Source organism: Pelobates fuscus, chromosome 10 (assembly GCF_036172605.1).
Source record: "Pelobates fuscus isolate aPelFus1 chromosome 10, aPelFus1.pri, whole genome shotgun sequence".
Lineage (NCBI taxonomy): Eukaryota > Metazoa > Chordata > Amphibia > Anura > Pelobatidae > Pelobates > Pelobates fuscus.
Window position 1 is genome coordinate 23,232,547 of NC_086326.1, and position 20,526 is coordinate 23,253,072.

The window sequence follows — 20,526 nt, forward strand, 5'->3', positions numbered from 1 at the left end:
CATTCTTAGACCTTTTCATAGTATCAAAAGTTCTGCGAAAAGCTGTTAGGAAACTGTGAAAGTTATGCACCATAGGTCCATTAGCCTCCCAAATAGGGTTTGCCCATTCAAGTGCTTTGTCGGTAAGTTGGTGCATAAAGAACCCAACTTTAGACCTCTCTGTGGGAAATGAACGTGGATACATTTCAAAATGAAACTCTATTTGGTTAATGAACCCTCTGCATGTCTTAGAATCCCCTCCATACCTAGGAGGAGGCGTTAAATGTGCTGTAGCGTTAGGCATAGTCGATACTTCAGGAAGCAGGGGTGCAGGAGGGTTAGGTGCGGTTGCTGGAATGGTTCTAGCTAAGAGCGTCTGGAGAGCCTGAGCTATTTGATCCATACGGTGATCCTGCTCTACAAATCTAGCCTCATGGGTCGCCATCTGTTGAGCTAAATCTGCGGGGTCCATGGCCCTATCGTAATGTAACGAGTATATACCCCTACACGCAGGATCCAGCCTAACAGAAGACAGTACAGAGGAGAGATACGTCTACCGGACCTTAGAGTGGCCGGACTCGACGTAATAGGATAAGACAGAGTCAGGAACGATCCGAGGTCAAGGGCACAAAGAGACAGCGTAAACGAAAACTAGCCGGGGACTGGTACACAGGAATCAGCAAGCCGGCAAACAGTACAGAATAGGATAAAGCGAAAACGAAGTCAGAATACAAAGCCAAGGTCAAATATGGAGAAACACAACTGAACACAACAAGCACTAAAGGGAACTGTAGCAGAAACCACGATAGGGCAAGGAACTAAGGGAAAAGGGTAAGTATAAGTAGCCTTCAAACTAATGTGATTGGCTCCTGTCACTTCCACTCCCCCAACAGGTAAGTGTATGGGGTGATTGGCATGACAGGAGCCAATGGGAGCCTTTTTGCAATTTAGGCTCCCACTGTCTCTTTTTTTTTTTTTTTTTTTTTTTTTTTTTTTATATTCTTTATTTTTGCAGTGCGCAGGTTAACAAACGAGCCCATGGTGCCACAACAGCAGTCCAGGGCTAAGCATACATGTGCATGTACAAAGTGGCATTGAGAGGGTCTGCACATTTTTATATTTGTATGAGTGTGAGTCGTGTGACTGTCGCTCTACGAGCTTATGCTTACTCCATAAGGTGTGAGTCGGGTGTCTATGATGACCTATTGTGCACTAGGTGCTAGGTTTGATCGCAGGTTGTGTCGCGAGTAAAGCCTATGTACCTAGGCTCGTGTTGCATGTCAAGGCCATGGTACCTGAGTGTGAGCCCTGTCGAGCCTCAGTGTGCGGTGAGTTTGGTCCGTCGTTGGCACTAGAAGTGCAGCGCCTAGTGTAGGGGCTGCTTCCGCCGGTCAGCTGGGGGGTCAGTCGAGAACAGGTCGATAACAAGAACAAGTTGGGGGTCATGTAACCTGGTTATGGGAGTGAGTGTGAGCTGCGGTGTAGCTGAAACTAGAAAAACATTAACAATGCTGACATATTTTGCCATGGAGGGGTAACTTAGGGTTTGTTGCTTATAAGTTTAAATGACATGGCCGTGAGGAGAGTTCAGGTAGCCCCTTCCGCTTGTCGGACCGCAGGGGGCTGACGTGGGACGAAAACGGACACCTTCGCCGGATCCCAGTGTTGCTTTGCGATACCTCCTCTTTGAGGTTCACCTGACGGCAGCGATTCTGACGGTAGTCCCAGTGTGCGCATTACGGCCGTTGCTTCGGCGATGTCGTGGACTGTATGCTGCGTTTCTCCCTGGAAAATCTGCAGGGTTCTCGAGTTCCGCCAGCGGTATTGTACGCCGTTCAGCCGGAGGATGGTAGTGCAGGGTCTAAGGGTTCTCCGCCACGCCAAGGTACCCCCAGATAAATCTGGGTAGAAGGTGAGCTGCATTCCTTCGAAGGTGTAGGGGTCTCGGTTCTTGAGGGCTGTGAGCATTGCTGCTTTGTCTCGTGCGCTGCGTAAGTGGACTATCAAGTCTCTTGGGGCCGTTGCTGGAGCCTGGGGTGCCTTCGGAATGCGGAAGCAGTCCTCCACGGACAGGGATTTGGCCTGTCTCGGGGGTAGTAGCGCCGCTACGAGGCGTCTCAGCATATGAGGCAATTCTTCAGTTTGTATGGTTTCCGGGACCCCTCTAATTTTCAAGTTGCTCTTGCGTCTGGCGTCCTCCAGCATTGCAAATCTGGCATCATATAGGTCATTTTGCTTTTTGAGCCCCAGTATGGTGTGTTGCATGTCAGTTATTTGCTGTGTATGTGCACCTGCAGTAGTTTCCACAGCACCCAGCCGGCCTGTCAGGCCCCGGAGGTCCGCACGCAGGTTCGCCATATCTGCCAGTATGGTCTGTTGTAAGCCTGCCAGCAGGTCCTTAAGCACCGCCGTTGTCACCGGATCCTTGTCTGGGCTGAGCGGTGTCACGGCTGGCGGTGGTCTCGCTGGCGCCATGTCCACCTCGTCGTCCAGCGATAGTTCGTCGGACAGGTCTGAGTAGGCCCCAGAGTAGTCGGCCATATTGGGCCTGCTGGCCTGATGCGCCCGTCTGAGGAGTGCGCCAATGTCCTGGCCCAGGTGAGGCTTGTCGGCTTTTATTTTTTTGTTTTTCCGACCCATTATGTGGTGTGGATCTCACTCCCGCCTCTTCAGTTTTCTCGATCGGGATTTGCTTCGGTAAAATATCGAAATCTCTAGCTGTGTCCCGGAGCTCTGAGACCATGCGGCCATTCAGTTCAGTTGCTTAGCCACGCCCCCTCCCACTGTCTCTTTAAGAGCGCGCCCGAGATTCGCGGCGCGCTCTTAGCTGCAGGCGGGACACGTGACCGCTTCCCGCGGTCACTGCCCGCCTTCCTGTCTGAACAGTCGGACGAGCCGCGCGCGGCTCGTGCAGCCGCAGGACCGCGCGCGGCTTGAAGAGAGGACCGCGTCCGGCCCCCGGATAAGGTAAGTACCGCTACAAAATCACAAGGAGTGACATAAGAACTACTCACAGTTTGATTCTGCTGTATAGATGGACTGCTCCCAATGGGGTCTCCCTGTCTTCCAGTGTCTCAGTCTCGCAAGTCACCCAGTCTCTCAGTGTCCCTATGTATCACAGTGTCAGTGTCCCCATGTCGCCCAGTCCCCTATTCGCCCAGTGTCTCAGGGAGATTTTTTTTAATAGTTTGAAAATGTATCAAGAGTTAAAAAATAGTGGGTTTCTAAGACCACAAAATAGTTGTAAAAATAGTCTTTAAAATAGTTAATTAAATCCACAGTTTTGGCTTAATATCCAGGCAATTGTACAAGTTATGATTAAAACAAAATCAAAACAAAACCATAATTTACCTCTTTCACATTAACTGTACCCACACTTATTATATATCATTTTGTTTAGGAGGAACAGGGCTTTCTTTACACATCAAAAATTAATAAATGAAACATCATTTAAAATGAATAAAATCTAGAAAAAGTTTGAGAAATTAAGAAATTGAATTATTTTTCAAATTGGCATGTTTTGAATATAATAAAACTGTGAATATCATAAAACTGTTAGATTTTACTGCAATAAAACACACAAATTTGTGTGAAGAGATGTCTCAGACGTACAACAGTAGCACCTATGTACAGGTTTTATGGATTTTTGGAAAGTTACAAGGTCAAATATAGCAGTTTGTCCTTTTCAGTTTCTACACATTGAAATTTGACAGATTGGTTTGCTTGGCCTATGTTGCCTTTGAGATCATATGGCAGCCCAGTAATGAAAATTACCCTCATCATGGGCATAATGATAAGTAGATAATCCGTGGAATTTAAAATGTGGTATGTCCAGTCTTTTTCATTAGCCACTTAGTCACAATTCTGGCCAAAGATAACGTACATATTTCCTGTTTGCATTTTTCACACAAAAAATTGCTTTTTCATCAATGATATAATCAGTATTACACATTTTACTGTTCTACAACACTCATATTTGTGTTCAGCGATGTCTCATTAAGACAACAGTACCCTCCATGTCCAGGTTTTATGGTGGTTTGGAAAGTTACAGGGTCAAATATAAGACTCTTTCAGTTTTTACACATTGAAATTTGCCAGATTGGTTATGTTGCCTTTGAGACTATATGGCAGCCCAGGAATAAGATACAAGCCCAGGAATGAGATACACCCATCTTGGCATACCATTTGCAAAAGAGACAACCCAAGGTATTCAAATGGTGTATGTCCAGTCTGTTTTAGTAGTCAAATTTAGTGTTCATATTTGTTGTTTTTTATAGTTGTTTATTCCACTGATTCTTGATAACTGCATATTACCATTAGATAGTTCTTTATATTGATTTCAGATATGGCTTATGAATAATGGTATGTATGTATATAATTGTATATTTTTTGAGCATTAGAATATTGTAACATGCAACCTTGGGCAACTCACTCACTTTCCTATCAAACTTAGCCACATATTCACATGCACCTGTTTTTGCTTTTCACACTGGTATCACACTTTCCATTGCATATGTTATCATCTCACTCACGCTATCACTTCCCATCTGCCCAGGGCTGCTTGTCCTTTACTTAAATTTTTGCTGTAATCTGTCCTCCATGGAAGAATACCGTGCGTCGGACCTATTTTGTTTGCTTACCTTCACGTAGCAACCAAGCCTGGATGCTCGTTGCAGAGCACGGCCGGTTGCTTAGCAACCAAACTTCACTCGAGCACTTCCTGATCACACATGGGGTCGGACACTTCCGGGTGGTCCAGTCTGGGGGCTATCTTCTCTATTGGTAAGTGAATTTTGATATTTGTTATATATTAGGATATTAGCATTTATACTGTGGATCTTGATAAAGACCCTTTTGGGTCAAAACATTGATTTTGCTACACAGATGACTTTGACCTGATTGAAAGAAGAAAGGACCACAGGCACTCCAAATTGAAACCGTATGCAGATTTATTAGGAAAAAATGCAACGCCAAGCAACGTTTCGACCAACAAAGGTCTTTTTCAAGCTGACACCACACAGTGAAAAATGTGCTTATATAGCAAACAAATAACAAACAGGAAATCAATCCATGATTTAATTAACTAATTAACAAAAGTTGTTAATTGATACAGCCAAGAGATTTTTTTAAAAAAACATCTATCAGAAAAATATATAAAGCAAACACAAGGGAAAATTCTTTATATCAAATACAAGATACATTAATATGTCAAACACCAATTTAAAAAATCAATTGCATAATTGTATAAATAGCTAGGGATTATTATTTTATTATTTATTTTGTATTTTGTTCTTATTAGATTTATTTACTCATACTTTAACTGCTGGATTGAGGCATTATGTATGATTATATTTTTAAGTTCATTGTTTAGTGATCTAGGGATCACATGGAGTCCTTGTGACAGGTCCTGCACATTACCTATGTGCTGTGTATATGTTTTGACACAAAGTCACATTATTTTGGACCTAATGCCGATCCGTTTTCAAGGAAGTGCCGCGTTTGCGTTCCAGTGACGTCATTTGCATTCCACAGACCCGGAAGTGAGCTGCAACCAGAAGATAGTGGCTCCAATACATTATTTTTTTCGTTTGTTTCGTTTTTTTGTTTACTTTGAGGCTGTTCCTTTTCTCCTCTACTCCTGGGCACTTATGGGTAAGCCACCTGGGCAGACATCTGGGTACAATTATTTACCTTCGATGTTTCCATGGGTTTTCTATTTACTTATACATACCTCATACTATCCCTAGCTATTTATACAATTATGCAATTGATTTTTTAAATTGGTGTTTGACATATTAATGTATCTTGTATTTGATATAAAGAATTTTCCCTTGTGTTTGCTTTATATATTTTTCTGATAGATGTTTTTTTAAAAAAATCTCTTGGCTGTATCAATTAACAACTTTTGTTAATTAGTTAATTAAATCATGGATTGATTTCCTGTTTGTTATTTGTTTGCTATATAAGCACATTTTTCACTGTGTGGTGTCAGCTTGAAAAAGACCTTTGTTGGTCGAAACGTTGCTTGGCGTTGCATTTTTTCCTAATAAATCTGCATACGGTTTCAATTTGGAGTGCCTGTGGTCCTTTCTTCTTTCGTGTATAATTCTGGGATTGCTGGTCCTGATCCGGAGCACCCTTGGCCGCTGGGATTGAGTGCGGTTCCCACCATCTACTTTGACCTGATTGAAAACCAAATTAAACACACATTTTTATTTGAAGACCTTAGAGTGCACCCTTTCCTTTGTTTGCTATTGATTTAATTGTTAGTGTACATATATATATATATATATATATATATATATATATATATATATATATATATATATATATGCATATATATTTGGGCATTAATAATAGCTTGTTTGTTTTTTATTTTACTTTATTGCAGCTTTCAAGCCCAGGCATCGCCCCTGCAGGCAGTTCAGCAGACTGCCATTCATGTGATCATGACACATTAACAAACAAGAGAACCTGCTGATAACATTAATAGAGTTACATATTCTCTCAAAAAAGACAATGATAAAACTGACACATAGTGGAGTGGGTAAAAAAAAAAAAAACCTTATTTAAAAATTACGATATCAGGTTATCAAACTACATACAAAAGAAATACCAATTTTGTAGCCATATTTCCCACAGGTACAAAAATAACCTTTAAAATAATAGTATAACTCAAAAATATGTTCATGAAAAAAATACATTTAAAACCGTTCACCTATTATATGACACAAGCAGTTCTTTAGGAGTCTGGAGTGCTCCTTATTTTTCAAGATTGCATCATAAGAGAAAAAAAAATACTGTTAGAAACACTTTTAAAATGATTTATCTACAAAAATTCCCATAGACTTTAATTAGTGATTTCTGTAAATAAATAACTTGGAAAGGTTTTCTATTGAATTATTTGGAAAGCCAAAGTTGGAAATACGGTTAATGCAAGAAATGGCAATCTCTAAAACATCTATGTTGTGATTTATGAATAAATATATTTGAAAAATAAAAACTATGTATGTTTACATAGAAGTCATCAGTCAACAAACACTGGCCAAAAAATCTATATAAGAAGATGAAAAAGATAAACTAATGGTGGCATCTTGCCTGCTGAATTTTTTTTTCTAAAACTATCAAAGAGTCATATTTGATGACTTTCATATATATTTTAAACGTCTGTAATAGCTCACCATTTTAGAAAGGTATGATTACATACCTGGGGTACCCCACTTCTACTACTTCTAACAGAGAGTTAGAAGCCCTGCGTCTAAGCTAAACTGGGCGGTGAAGAGCTTAGATCTTTGGCTGAGAGCAATCAGCTTAGGAACTTCCTGCTCTCCATTAGAAGTAAAGAAAAGAAGCACAAACAGTGTAATACAAAACGTCTACATCTATCAAAACAAAAAATACTGCACATTTTTTAAAACATATTTATGATTAGTGTATTTTTATATATTTCTTCCTTTTAGGGAATAATTAATAGAAATATATGTTAAAGGCTTCTTATTCTCTTCAGAAAGAGTGGGATATGTGCACACAATGGAGCAGTATGAGTCACCGAGTCACAAATAGAAGTATCCCATTAATTCTTCATGTTCCTTATAAAAAGTGTGAGCACAGTAGTACATTCCTGCTGTAGAATAAGACGCTTTCTGGTGGAGCATAAAACAGACAGAATGACATGTGGAATCTGTGTACTGAGAGCTTTGAAGATGTTTGTAAGTATTAGTCATAATATTTTTAAAGTCATTTTGAAAAATGTGTATTTTATTCATATTAAACAGATATGAGCAAGACACTATAGTGTTCTTTCTAAGTATCCAGCTGAAGCAGGAATAGCCTGTCTACAGGGCCATTGATCATCAGACCAATTCTATGTAGATTTTGGTATTAAACATTTGGAATAAGACTCCTGTAAGTTACGTAATTAATTGCTCACATTAATCTTGTAAATTGGCTCTAAAATTACTATAAATGTCAATTTAATGAATGTTAATTTGCCAACTAAATCATTTTGTTGTAGATTTTGCAATAAGGGTCTGGATTTCATTCTAAGTAGTAAACTGGATTAAACAGTAGTTTTCCTATTCACATCTGCTGGAAAACTGTTACATAAGTATCAGATATATGCTTACTGTCTTACAATGGAATCTAGCAATAGGTAGGGCTCTGTTTAATAAGCCGTAAGCCTAGGTGAGATGAAAAGCAAACTGCAAAAATTCATGCAAAAATAGACGAGTAGGGAAAATGCACCTACTTTGCTTAGATCTGTGTTAAATTTAACCATGTATCATGGTTTCATAAATAAATTCCAGTGTGCTGATACATTGCTGCTTATTACTCATTCTCAGTAATTATCAAGAACAATGTCTCAGATAACAGTGTTCTATAATGTTAATAAAAATAACATCAAAATTCTTAAAGATCCTACAATTCTGACTATAATCACATACATAACTGTTGCTAAGGCAACCTACATAAATGGCAATATACAAGAGTGACAATCCAGTTTGGGATGGTTTATATGTATTCCATGACATGTAATATTTGTATGATGTGATTGTTCACTGATTTATTTCAATTACATTTTTCTATTCTTTAAGGTAATCAGTCACCCTTCAAAAAACGTACCCGACTTTGCCTTGATCTGTGGGCTTTTTTTTGCCCAATTAACCATATGTCTCTGCTTTGTAAATAAATTCCTGTTTATTCATCATTTCTGCCTATTACTCATTCTCAATATTTAGCAAGAACAATGTCTCGTATCACAGAGTTCTATAATGTTAATAAAAATAACATCCAAATACATTTTTTCTCTTAAAAATCCTTAAAGATCTTAAAATGTTGACTTTATTACTTACACAATAATCAGAGATATGTTTATGGTCTTGCTATAGAACCTAACAATGGATAGGGCCAGGATTTTTGCCGCCCTAGGCAAAAGTAAAGTTTGCCGTCGCCCCCCATGTGACATCACAATGCCCCATCCATATGATCTGCCATGTTAACTAACGCCAGTGCTGCAGTGCCGCCATGTTTACATTAAAAGGCCTGCAGGGACAGGCTATAGACACCAGAACCACTACATTAAGCTGAAGTGGTTCTGGGGACTACAGTGTTTCTTTAATGTGAGGTAAATTAGAGATTAGTGCCACGAATAATATACTAGATTGCCTACTTACAACCAGATGAGGATGATGATGGGCTCTAGCTGCAGTCTGGCTCCACTGGTCTGGTGTAGAACAGGCTCTCTGGAGGCTGTTTGTAACTGTGGTCACAAAAATCAATGTTCTGGGAGAACGGGAAGCAGCTCCATTTTTTGGGGGCCCTTTTCACAGCTCAAGGTCTGGGTCCCAGGGTCCACCTTCATGTTCCACCAATGAGTTTGTTCACAGGGGGTGAAATGTGTAGGTGATGTCCTGATATGTGTGTAAGGAATGCATTGTGTGAATCTGTGTTTGTATGTGTAAGGGCTGCAAGGTATGTTTCTGTGTATGTACAGGATGCAGTGTGTGTGTCTGTAAGGGGTGCATTGAGTGTGTGTAAGGAATGCATTGTGTGTTTCTGTGTGTGCAAGGGATGCATTGTGTGTAAGGGTTGCATTGCTTGTGTGTGTGTCTGTTTGTGTAATGCATTGTGTGTTTTTCTGTGTGTAAGGGGTGCATTGTGTGTGTGTGTGATGGGTGTCAATCTCTCCCCCCTCCCTTGTCACTCTCTTCTCCCCCCCTCCTTTGTCACTCTCTTCTCCCCCCCTTGTCCCTCTCTTTTCCGACCCCTCCCTTGTCACTCTCTTCTCCCCTGCTTGTCCCTCTCTTCTCCCCCCTCCCTTGTCACTCTCTTCTCCCCTGTTGTCACTCTCTTCTCCCCTCCTCACTCTCATTCCCCCTCCCTGTCAATTTCTTCCTCCCCTCCCTGTCAATTTATTTTCCCCCTGTCAATTTATTCACCCCCTTTCAATTCATCCCCCACCCTCCCTGTCTTTTTATCCCCCACCCTCCCTGCCAATTTATTCCCCCCATCCCTTTTAATGTATCCCCCCTTCCCTTTCAATTTATCGTCCCCTTTCAATTCCCCTCCCGTCCCTTTCAATGTATCCCCCCTTTCAATTTATCCCCCCTTTCAATGTATCCCCCTCCCTTTCAATTTATCTTCCCCCCTTTCAATTTATCTCCCCTCTTTTCAATTTATCTCCCCCCTTTAAATGTATCTCCCCCTTTCAATTTATCTCCCCCCTTTCAATTTATCTCCCCCTCCCTTTCAATTTATCTCCCCCCCTTTCAATTTATCTCCCCCCACTTTCAATTTATCTCTTCCCCTTTCAATTTATCTCTCCTTCCTCCCTTTCAATTTATCTCCCCTCCCTCCCTTTCAATTTATCTCCCCCCTTTCAATTTATCTCCCCCCTCCCTTTCAATTTATCTTCCCCCCTCAATGTATCTCCCCCCACTTTCAATTTATCTACCCCCTTTCAATTTATCTCCCCTCCCTCCCTTTCAATTTATCTCCCCCCTTTCAATTTATCTCCCCCCTCCCTTTCAATTTATCTCCCCCTCTCCCTTTCAATTTATCTCCCCCCTCCCTTTCAATTTATCTCCCCCCACTTTCAATTTATCTCTCCCCTTTCAATTTATCTCCCCTCCCTCCCTTTCAATTTATCTCCCCCCTCCTCCCTTTCAATTTATCTCCCCCCCCCTTTCAATTTATCTCCCCCCCTCCCTTTCAATTTATCTTCCCCCTCCCTTTCAATTTATCTTCCCCCCTCCCTTTCAATTTATCTCCCCCCTCCCTTTTAATTTATCTCCCCCCTTTCAATTTATCTCCCCCCTTTCTATTTATCTCCCCCCCACCTGTGTTGTAGTGTGGCCGAGCTCTGTATGATCTGTGGGTACAGGGAACTTTTGTTTCCTGTACCCGGCGGACTAAAAGGAAGTGCACACTCAGTGTGCACTTCCTGTTAGTCCGGCCGGGTACAGGAGACAGATGCTCCCTGTACCGGCGGACCATACAGGGCTCGGCCACGCTACAGTGAGGAAGTGACAGGAGGGAGCGCTGAGCACTTCCCTCCTGTTAGTCCCTCTCCTCATGCTGCGCCTGGACGGTGCGCTCTCATGGACGCACCAGCCCGGGCAAAGCTGCAGCTGCCTGAGGCTCTCTGCCTAGTCTTACAGGTAGCGACAGCCCTAATTGTTAACTGTATGTTTTGGGGTGTTTTTGTTATGTGTGTCCTGAACCTGAGAGTTGATATAATTAAGTTGTGTACTTTACTGTAGTCTACTCTCAGGTCCAGTGGAGAATGTCCCTGAAATATGTAATAAGAAACCCCTTGCATGGGGAGTTGCATATGAGGCCAGTTGTGGCTGCCATTAAACCAGTTCAGCTTCGCCCTCAACACAGAGCCTTGTCTTGTGATTGTAGGGATCCCCTATACCTGCTTTATTACCGCTTGGATTACTGCTTGGGAATTTTACAGCATTACTCATACTAGGGGGAAAGGACATTTCTGGCGGTGGAAAACCCTCTTCTCTCGGGGTGGCCGCCACACTTCTTTTTTTTATTCTCAGCATTTGGCAAAAACAATGTCTCAGATCACATAGTTATATAATGTTAATAAAAAATAACTTCAAAATGAATAAATCTCTTTAACATCCTTAATGAAAATACAATTCTGGCTATATTGCTTAGTGAACTGTTGCTAAGGCAACTGACATAAATGTGAAGAGTAGTGTTGTCGCGAACCCGAAATTGCAGGCGAATTTTAAAAACAACAGGGACTCTTTCTGGCCACAATAGTGATGGAAAAGTTGTTTCAAGGGGACTAACACCTGGACTGTGGCATGCCAGAGGGGGATCCATGGCAAAACTCCCATGGAAAATTGCACAGTTGATGCAGAGTCTGCTTTTAATCCATAAAGGGCAGAAATCACCTAACATTGACACCTGTCCTCAAAGCCCAGCCCTGATACACACTGACACAGAGCAGAATAGAGACTGTTCCCCCTACATAGGGTCACTTGGTAGATATGGATTGACACCTGTCCTCAAAACCCCTGATACACACTGACACAGAGCAGAATAGGGACTGTTCCCCCTAAATAGGGTCACTTGGCAGATATGGATTGACACCTGTCCTCAAAACCCCTGATACACACTGACACAGAGCAGAATAGAGACTGTTCCCTGTCCACAGAGACCATGATACACACTGACACAGAGCAGAATAGGGACTGTTACCCCTACATAGGGTCACTTGGCAGATATGGATTGACACCTGTCCTCAAAACCCCTGATACACACTGACACAGAGCAGAATAGAGACTGTTCCCCGTCCACAGAGACCATGATACACACTGACACAGAGCAGAATAGGGACTGTTCCCTGTCCACAGAGACCATGATACACACTGACACAGAGCAGAATAGAGACTGTTCCCCGTCCACAGAGACCATGATACACACTGACACAGAGCAGAATAGAGACTGTTCCCCCTACATAGGGTCACTTGGCAGGTATGGATTGACACCTGTCTTCAAAGCCCCTGATACACACTGGGGGGAGCTACTGTCCTCCCCAACCCCTGCGCGGTGGGTGGGGGCCATAAATCACAATGGGGTGACCTACTGTCCTCCCCCCCTCGGCCCCCACCCCTGCGCGGTGGGTGGGGGGCATAAATCACAATGGGGGGGCCTACTTTCCTCCCCCCCGGCCCCCATCCCTGCGCGGTGGGTGGGGGGCATAAATCACAATGGGACGGACCTACTGATAGGAGTGGAGTATTGTTCATATCAGTTTAATACCTTCCGCGTCTCCTATCAGTGTACGTGTAAATGGCAGAGATTTTTAATTGTTGAATCACCTCCCCTTTTTAGGCCAAGGTGGGAAGATGCTTAGACCACTGGTATATTGGTGCCATCTTGGAGGATTTTAATTTTTGGTTTGGTTTTTGAAGCCACAGTGCTGCACCAGTGGGCCTAAAAATTAGGCATGTACACATGCCTGAAAAATTTGGTATTGTTGCAGCCACTGCTGTAGCAGCGGCCAGAAAAATTGATGTTTGTTTCACAGGCAGAAAGTGCCCTAAAACATGGCGGCTTGAACTCTAGTTGGTGGCGGATAAGTCACGCAAGTCAAACGTCATTCAGAGCTAAAATACAGCAGCGTGTGGACCATTTTTAGCCCAAGGCAGCTCATCTCATCAGGCCTTTTTTAAGCGAATGTATCGCCCAGTGTCAGTCCCTTCGGGATCCATCCCTCATTCATCTTAATAAAGGTGAGGTAATCTAGACTTTTTTGACCTAGGCGACTTCTCTTCTCAGTGACAATACCTCCTGCTGCACTGAAGGTCCTTTCTGACAGGACACTTGAAGCGGGGCAGGCCAGAAGTTCTATCGCAAATTTGGATAGCTCAGGCCACAGGTCAAGCCTGCACACCCAGTAGTCAAGGGGTTCATCGCTCCTCAGAGTGTCGATATCTGCAGTTAAGGCGAGGTAGTCTGCTACCTGTCGGTCGAGTCGCTCTCTGAGGGTGGATCCCGAAAGGCTGTGGCGATGCATAGGACTTAAAAAGGTCCGCATGTCCTCCATCAACAACACGTCTTTAAAGCGTCCTGTCCTTGCCGGCGTGGTCGTGGGAGGAGGAGGAGGAGGATGACTTCCACCTCTCCCCCTGTTAGATTCCCGTTGTGCTGTGACATCACCCTTATACGCTGTGTAAAGCATACTTTTTAATTTATTTTGCAAATGCTGCATCCTTTCTGACTTGTTGTAATTCGGTAACATTTCCGCCACTTTCTGCTTATACCGGGGGTCTAGTAGCGTGGACACCCAGTACAGGTCGTTCTCCTTCAGCCTTTTTATACGAGGGTCCCTCAACAGGCAGGACAGCATGAAAGACCCCATTTGCACAAGGTTGGATGCCGAGCTACTCATTTCCCGTTCCTCCTCCTCACTGATGTAATTGAAGGTATGTTCTTCCCCCCAGCCACGTACAACACCACGGGTACCAGATAGGTGACAACGAGCACCCTGGGATGCCTGTTGTGTTTGGTCTTGCTCCTCCTCCTCCTCCTCAAAGCTACAATCCTCCTCTGACTCCTCTTCCTCACAATCCTCTTCCAGCGTTGCCGCAGGTCCAGCAAGCGATGCTGATAAGGCTGTTTCTGGTGGTGATGGTGACCACAACTCTTCCTCTTCCTCTTCACGCTCATCTACAGCCTGATCCAGCACTCTTCGCAGGGCACGCTCCATGATGAAAACAAATGGTATGATGTCGCTGATGGTGCCTTCGTTGCGACTGACTAGGTTTGTCACCTCCTCAAAAGGACGCATGAGCCTACAGGCATTGCGCATGAGCGTCCAGTAACGTGGCAAAAAAATTCCCAGCTCCCCAGAGGCTGTCCTAGCACCCCGGTCATACAAATATTCATTAACAGCTTTTTCTTGATGGAGCAGGCGGTCGAACATTAGGAGTGTTAAATTCCAACGTGTAGGGCTGTCGCAAATCAAGCGCCTCGCTGGCATGTTGTTTCGCTGCTGGATATCGGCAAAGTGAGCCATGGCCGTGTAGGAATGCCTGAAATGGCCACACACCTTCCTGGCCTGCTTCAGGACGTCCTGTAAGCCTGTGTACTTATGCACAAAGCGTTGTACGATCAGATTACACACATGTGCCATGCACGGCACATGTGTCAACTTGCCCAACTTCAATGCCGCTATCAAATTTTTTCCGTTGTCACACACCACTTTGCCGATATCCAGTTGCTGCGGAGTCAGCCACTTTTCCACCTGTGCGTTCAGGGCGGACAGGAGTGCTTGTCCGGTGTGACTCTCTGCTTTCAAGCAAGTCAAACCCAAGACGGTGTGACACTGCCGTATCCGGGATGTGGAATAGTACCTGGGGAGCTGGGGGGGTGCCGTTGATGTGGAGCAAGAAGCAGCGGCACAAGAGGACTCAGCCGAGGAGGTTATGGAAGAGGATGGAGTAGGAGGAGTAGAGGAGGTGGCAGCAGGACTGCCTGCAATTCGTGGCGCTGTCACCAACTCCTCTGCAATGCCACGCATTCCTTGCTTGTCAGCCGTCAGCAGGTTTACCCAATGCGCAGTGTAGGTGATATACCTGCCCTGACCATGCTTTGCAGACCAGGTATCAGTGGTCAGATGGACCCTTGCCCCAACACTGTGTGCCAGACATGCCATGACTTCCTTTTGCACAATCGAGTACAAGTTGGGGATTGCCTTTTGTGAAAAGAAATTCCGGCCGGGTACCTTCCACTGCGGTGTCCCAATAGCTACAAATTTTTTGAACGCCTCAGACTCAACCAGATTGTATGGTAAAAGCTGGCGGGCTAATAGTTCGGACAAACCAGCTGTCAGACGCTGGGCAAGGGGGTGACTTGGTGACATTGGCTTCTTACGCTCAAACATGTCCTTGACAGACACATGACTGTGGGCAGATGAGCGGGAACTGCTCAAGGCGGGAGACGGAGTGGCGGATGGTTGAGAGGGGGCAAGAAGGACAGCAGTGGTTGACGTGGCTGAAGATGCTGGACCAGGAGGAGGATGGCGGCTTAGAGTAGGCGTGCTGCTTGTACTCATGTGTTGATCCCATAGGCGTTTGTGATGTGAGATCATGTGCCTACGCAAAGCAGTTGTACCTAGGTGGGTGTTGGACCTCCCACGACTCAGTTTACTTTGGCACAGGTTGCAAATGGCATCGCTGTTGTCAGAGGCAGACACACAAAAAAATGCCACACTGCTGAGCTCTGCAATGACGGCATTCTGGTGGTGGACACAGCATGCGTTGATTGGCGTGCTGTCGGGCTGACCCCGGGTGCCGATGCATGCTGTCTGACTGTGCCACTAGCTCCTTGCGACGACCCCCCCCTGCTTCCAACTCGTCTCCTCCTCCTCTCTGTCTCCCCATCTGAACTTTCGCCCTGTTCTTCTTCTTGCCGAGCGGGCACCCACGTGACATCCATGGACGCATCGTCATCATCAACCGCTTCGCTTGTATCTGACAACTCAGAAAAGGAAGCAGCAGCGGGTACAACATCATCATCATCACACCGTACCTCCATGTGTTTAATGCTGCCTGCCTGAGACATATCCCTGTTATCTACATCCTCTAGCAATAATGGTTGCGCATCACTCATTTCTTCAAATGGGTGTGTGAATAACTCCTCTGACATACCAAGTAAAGCGGCTGTGGTGCTAGTTTTGGTGATGGCGGCAGGCGGGTTAGTGCTATCTTGAGAGGTGCCTGAAGCTAAGCTGGAGGAGGATGGTGCGTCAAGGTTCCGAGCGGAGGCTGTACAAGATTGGGTGTCCTGTGTTAGCCAGTCAACTATGTCCTCAGAACTTTTCAAGTTCAGGGTACGTGGCTTCTGAAAACTGGGCATTATTCTAGGGCAAAAGGGAATCACAGCACCACGACCACGACGGCCCCTGCGGGGTGGCCTGCCTCTGCCTGTCATTTTTGGGGGGATTAGTGGTACTATGCGTGCAAGCTACTGTGAGACCAGATATGATTGGCAATGTGAACTGTAACAGTTCTGCAGAGCACACACTGTAGGCCTAAGACACCCGCTTGAAGACAAGTAACTGCTATTCAATCTATAACAGTGAAAAATAAATTTTGGTTTTAAAAGCACGCTATAGAGACACCAGATATGATTGGCAATGTGCACTGAAACAGTTCTGCAGAGCACACGCTGAAGGAAGGACTGACAGAGCCGCTTGAAGACAAGTAACTGCTATTCAATCTATAACAGTGAAAAACAAATTTTGGTTTTAAAAGCACGCTATAGAGACACCAGATATGATTGGCAATGTGCACTGGAACAGTTCTGCAGAGCACACACTGTAGGCCTGAGACACCCGCTTGAAGACAAGTAACTGCTATTCAATCTATAACAGTGAAAAACAAATTTTGGTTTTAAAAGCACGCTATAGAGACACCAGATATGATTGGCAATGTGCACTGGAACAGTTCTGCAGAGCACACACTGTAGGCCTGAGACACCCGCTTGAAGACAAGTAACTGCTATTCAATCTATAACAGTGAAAAACAAATTTTGGTTTTAAAAGCACGCTATAGAGACACCAGATATGATTGGCAATGTGCACTGGAACAGTTCTGCAGAGCACACGCTGAAGGAAGGACTGACAGAGCCGCTTGAAGACAAGTAACTGCTATTCAATCTATAACAGTGAAAAACTAATTTTGGTTTTAAAAGCACGCTATAGAGACACCAAATATGATTGGCAACTGTCAAAGCACGCTGGAACAGGTCTACAGAGCACACGCTGAAGTAGGCCTGACACCCAGACGCTTGCAGACAACTAACTGATCTTCTATTACAGTGAAAAAAAATGATTTCTTTAAAATCTAAAGCTTAAGCTATTGTTAAAACAGATATGAGTGGTGGCACTGACTGTGCAAATGGGCAAGGCATCCAACCTGACACAGAAGCTGGCAGGCAGGCAACTACTCTTCTATTACAGTGAAAACAAATTATTTATTTTAAATCTAAAGCTTAACCAATTGTTAAAACAGATATGAGTGGTGGCACTGGGCAAGTGGGCACAGTATCCAATGTGAACCTCACACAGAAGCTGGCAGGCAGGCAACTGCTCTTCTATTACAGTGAAAAAAAGTATTTATTTAAAATCTAAAGCTTAACCAATTGTTAAAACAGATATGAGTGGTGGCACTGACTGTGCAAATGGGCAAGGCATCCAACCTGACACAGAAGCTGGCAGGCAGGCAACTGCTCTTCTATTACAGTGAAAACAAATTATTTATTTTAAATCTAAAGCTTAACCAATTGTTAAAACAGATATGAGTGGTGGCACTGGGCAAGCGGGCACAGTATCCAATGTGAACCTCACACAGAAGCTGGCAGGCAGGCAACTGCTCTTCTATTACAGTGAAAAAGGTATTTATTTAAAATCTAAAGCTTAACCAATTGTTAAAACAGATATGAGTGGTGGCACTGATTGTGCAAATGGGCAAGGCATCCAACCTGACACAGAAGCTGGCAGGCAGGCAACTGCTCTTCTATTACAGTAAAAAACAAATTATTTATTTTAAATCTAAAGCTTAACCAATTGTTAAAACAGATATGAGTGGTGGCACTGGGCAAGTGGGCACAGTATCCAATGTGAACCTCACACAGAAGCTGGCAGGCAGGCAGGCAACTGCTCTTCTATTACAGTGAAAAAAAATATTTATTTTAAATGTAAAGCTTAACCAATTGTTAAAACAGATATGAGTGGTGGCACTGGGCAAGTAGGCACAGTATCCAATGTGAACCTCACACAGAAGCTGGCAGGCAGGCACCTGCAATTACATTACACAGGAAAAAAAAAAAAAAGCAGCCTGATGTTATAGCCCTAAAAAGGGCTTTTTGGGGTGCTGTCCTTACAGCAGAGATCAGATGAGTCCTTCAGGATTGTAGTGGACACTGAATACCCTAGCCTAGCTATCAATTTCCCTATCTAATCAGCAGCAGCTAAACTTTCCCTCCTCTCACTAAGCATGCATCTTCCGAATGAATCGAAAATGGATGCTGGGAGGGAGGTTGGAGGGTGTTGAAGGGAGGGAGTGCTGCTGATTGGCTGGAATGTGTCTGCTGACCGAGAGGCACAGGGTCAAAGTTTGCCCAATGATGACGAATAGGGGGCGGATCGAACTGCGCATGTGTCCGCCCGCCGCAGCGAACGCGAACACGCTAAGTTCGCCGGGAACTGTTCGCCGGCGGACAGTTTGGTACATCACTAGTGAAGAGTGACAATATAGTTTGTGATGGTTTGTACATTTTCCATAACATGTAATATTTGTATGATGTGATTGTTCACTGATTTATTTAAATTAATATTCATTAAGGTGATCGGTTACCCTTCAAAAAATGTACTGTACAGAAGGTAAGGTGACGTTAATGTCTGGTATACTATTGCGCTCTTTGAAAAAAAGATGAAGGCCAAATACAGGCATGCAGGTACATTTACTGATAAAAGTACTTTTTCAGAGAATACATTTCTAAGGTAGAAGCACTAACTCTTGATCTTGATTTCTTTTCCTATACAGGCAGGAGCATGTTAAAAATGACTTCAGAAAATAACTCCAAATATATCGAATTTACAATGCAAGGAATCTCAGATTTACCAGAGCTTCAATTTCCTCTTTTCATAACTTTTTTATTTATTTATCTCACTATTGTAATTAGTAATCTCACCATTGTTGCATCTATAGTTTTGTACAATCATTTGCACACACCGATGTACATCTTCTTGAGTAACCTATCAGTCATTGATATCTCTCTCACTTCGTCCATTCTTCCCAAATTACTGGACATGCTCTTCACACAATGTAAGACCATATCCTTTGCAGGGTGCTTTATTCAGATGTATTTCTTCATGGCCTTTGTTTGCTCAGAATTTTTAATACTGGCTGTTATGGCTTACGATCGCTATATAGCAATCTGCCACCCTCTTCATTATTCTTTACTTATGAGTTCCAAGATGTGTGCATATCTGATACTGGGAGACGTGATCGGTAGCTTATTGGATCCAGTTCTGCACACAGTTTTAATTTCTAAGTTGTCCTTCTGTTCATCTCACCATATTGACCATTTTTTCTGTAATATTTTTCCATTGCTTAAACTTTCCTGCAATGATACATCTTACATCGAGATGTGGACCTACATATTTTCAGTTGTAGTAGGTATGAGTTTATTAACACTTACATTAGCGTCATATTTCTTTATTATCTCATCTATCCTAAATATTAAGTCAAAAACTGGTCGACATAAAGCCTTTTCTACTTGCGCCTCCCACATGACATGCATTTTCATCTTTTATGGAACAATCATCTGTTTGCATATGAAGCCCAGATCTATGTATTCTCCAGGACAGGACAAGTTGTTTTCTCTACTTTATGTCATACTTATCCCAATAATTAATCCTCTAATTTACACTCTGAAGAATAAGGACTTTAGTAAAGTTTTTAAACAAATAAAGCATTATTAGATTGCTAAACATTAAATTAGTCAATAATCAAATAATGACATTTTTTTTTGTTCTTGAAGAAATAAGGACTTTAACACTTTCACTTCAAGAATCATGGCAACTTTTTCACTTTTGATTACTTTATAAATGCAATGTAATCCATAAAGGTCCAATCACTCAGGATTGCTGATTAATTATACATGTATGTGCAGGTTTGGCATTCCATGTGCTAGATACATGTGTTATCCTAATATTTTTGTATTTTTATTTTTTTAAAGTGCACAGTAGTGAAGGAGTTGAAAACGTATTTAAAAAATAATAAATACCTTTTCCTCGCTAACCGTAACAGCCTAAAAGAGTAATATGTATTTATATATTTATTCTGTGTTACTTCATTTCATTATTTTTTTAATTAATTTTTTTCTCTCTCATTTTGTTATTTTCTATGTATGTTTGGGGATTTTGTTTTTACTCCTATGCCATTTCTCTCATCCCTGTTATATATTTTTGAAAAAAACTCTGCTCCCTCTACCACCTCTTTTTTTTTTTGC

General features: G+C 43.0%; 1 protein-coding gene across 1 annotated transcript; it reads left to right on the forward strand.

Moving 5' to 3' along the window:
* The first annotated feature begins 19,063 nt into the window (after nucleotides 1–19,063).
* On the forward strand, nucleotides 19,064–19,996 carry LOC134574651 (olfactory receptor 5AR1-like). Its single transcript, XM_063433781.1, has one exon. The coding sequence runs from the start codon at nucleotides 19,064–19,066 to the stop codon at nucleotides 19,994–19,996; it is 933 nt and encodes a 310-aa protein (XP_063289851.1).
* The last annotated feature ends 530 nt before the right edge of the window (nucleotides 19,997–20,526 follow it).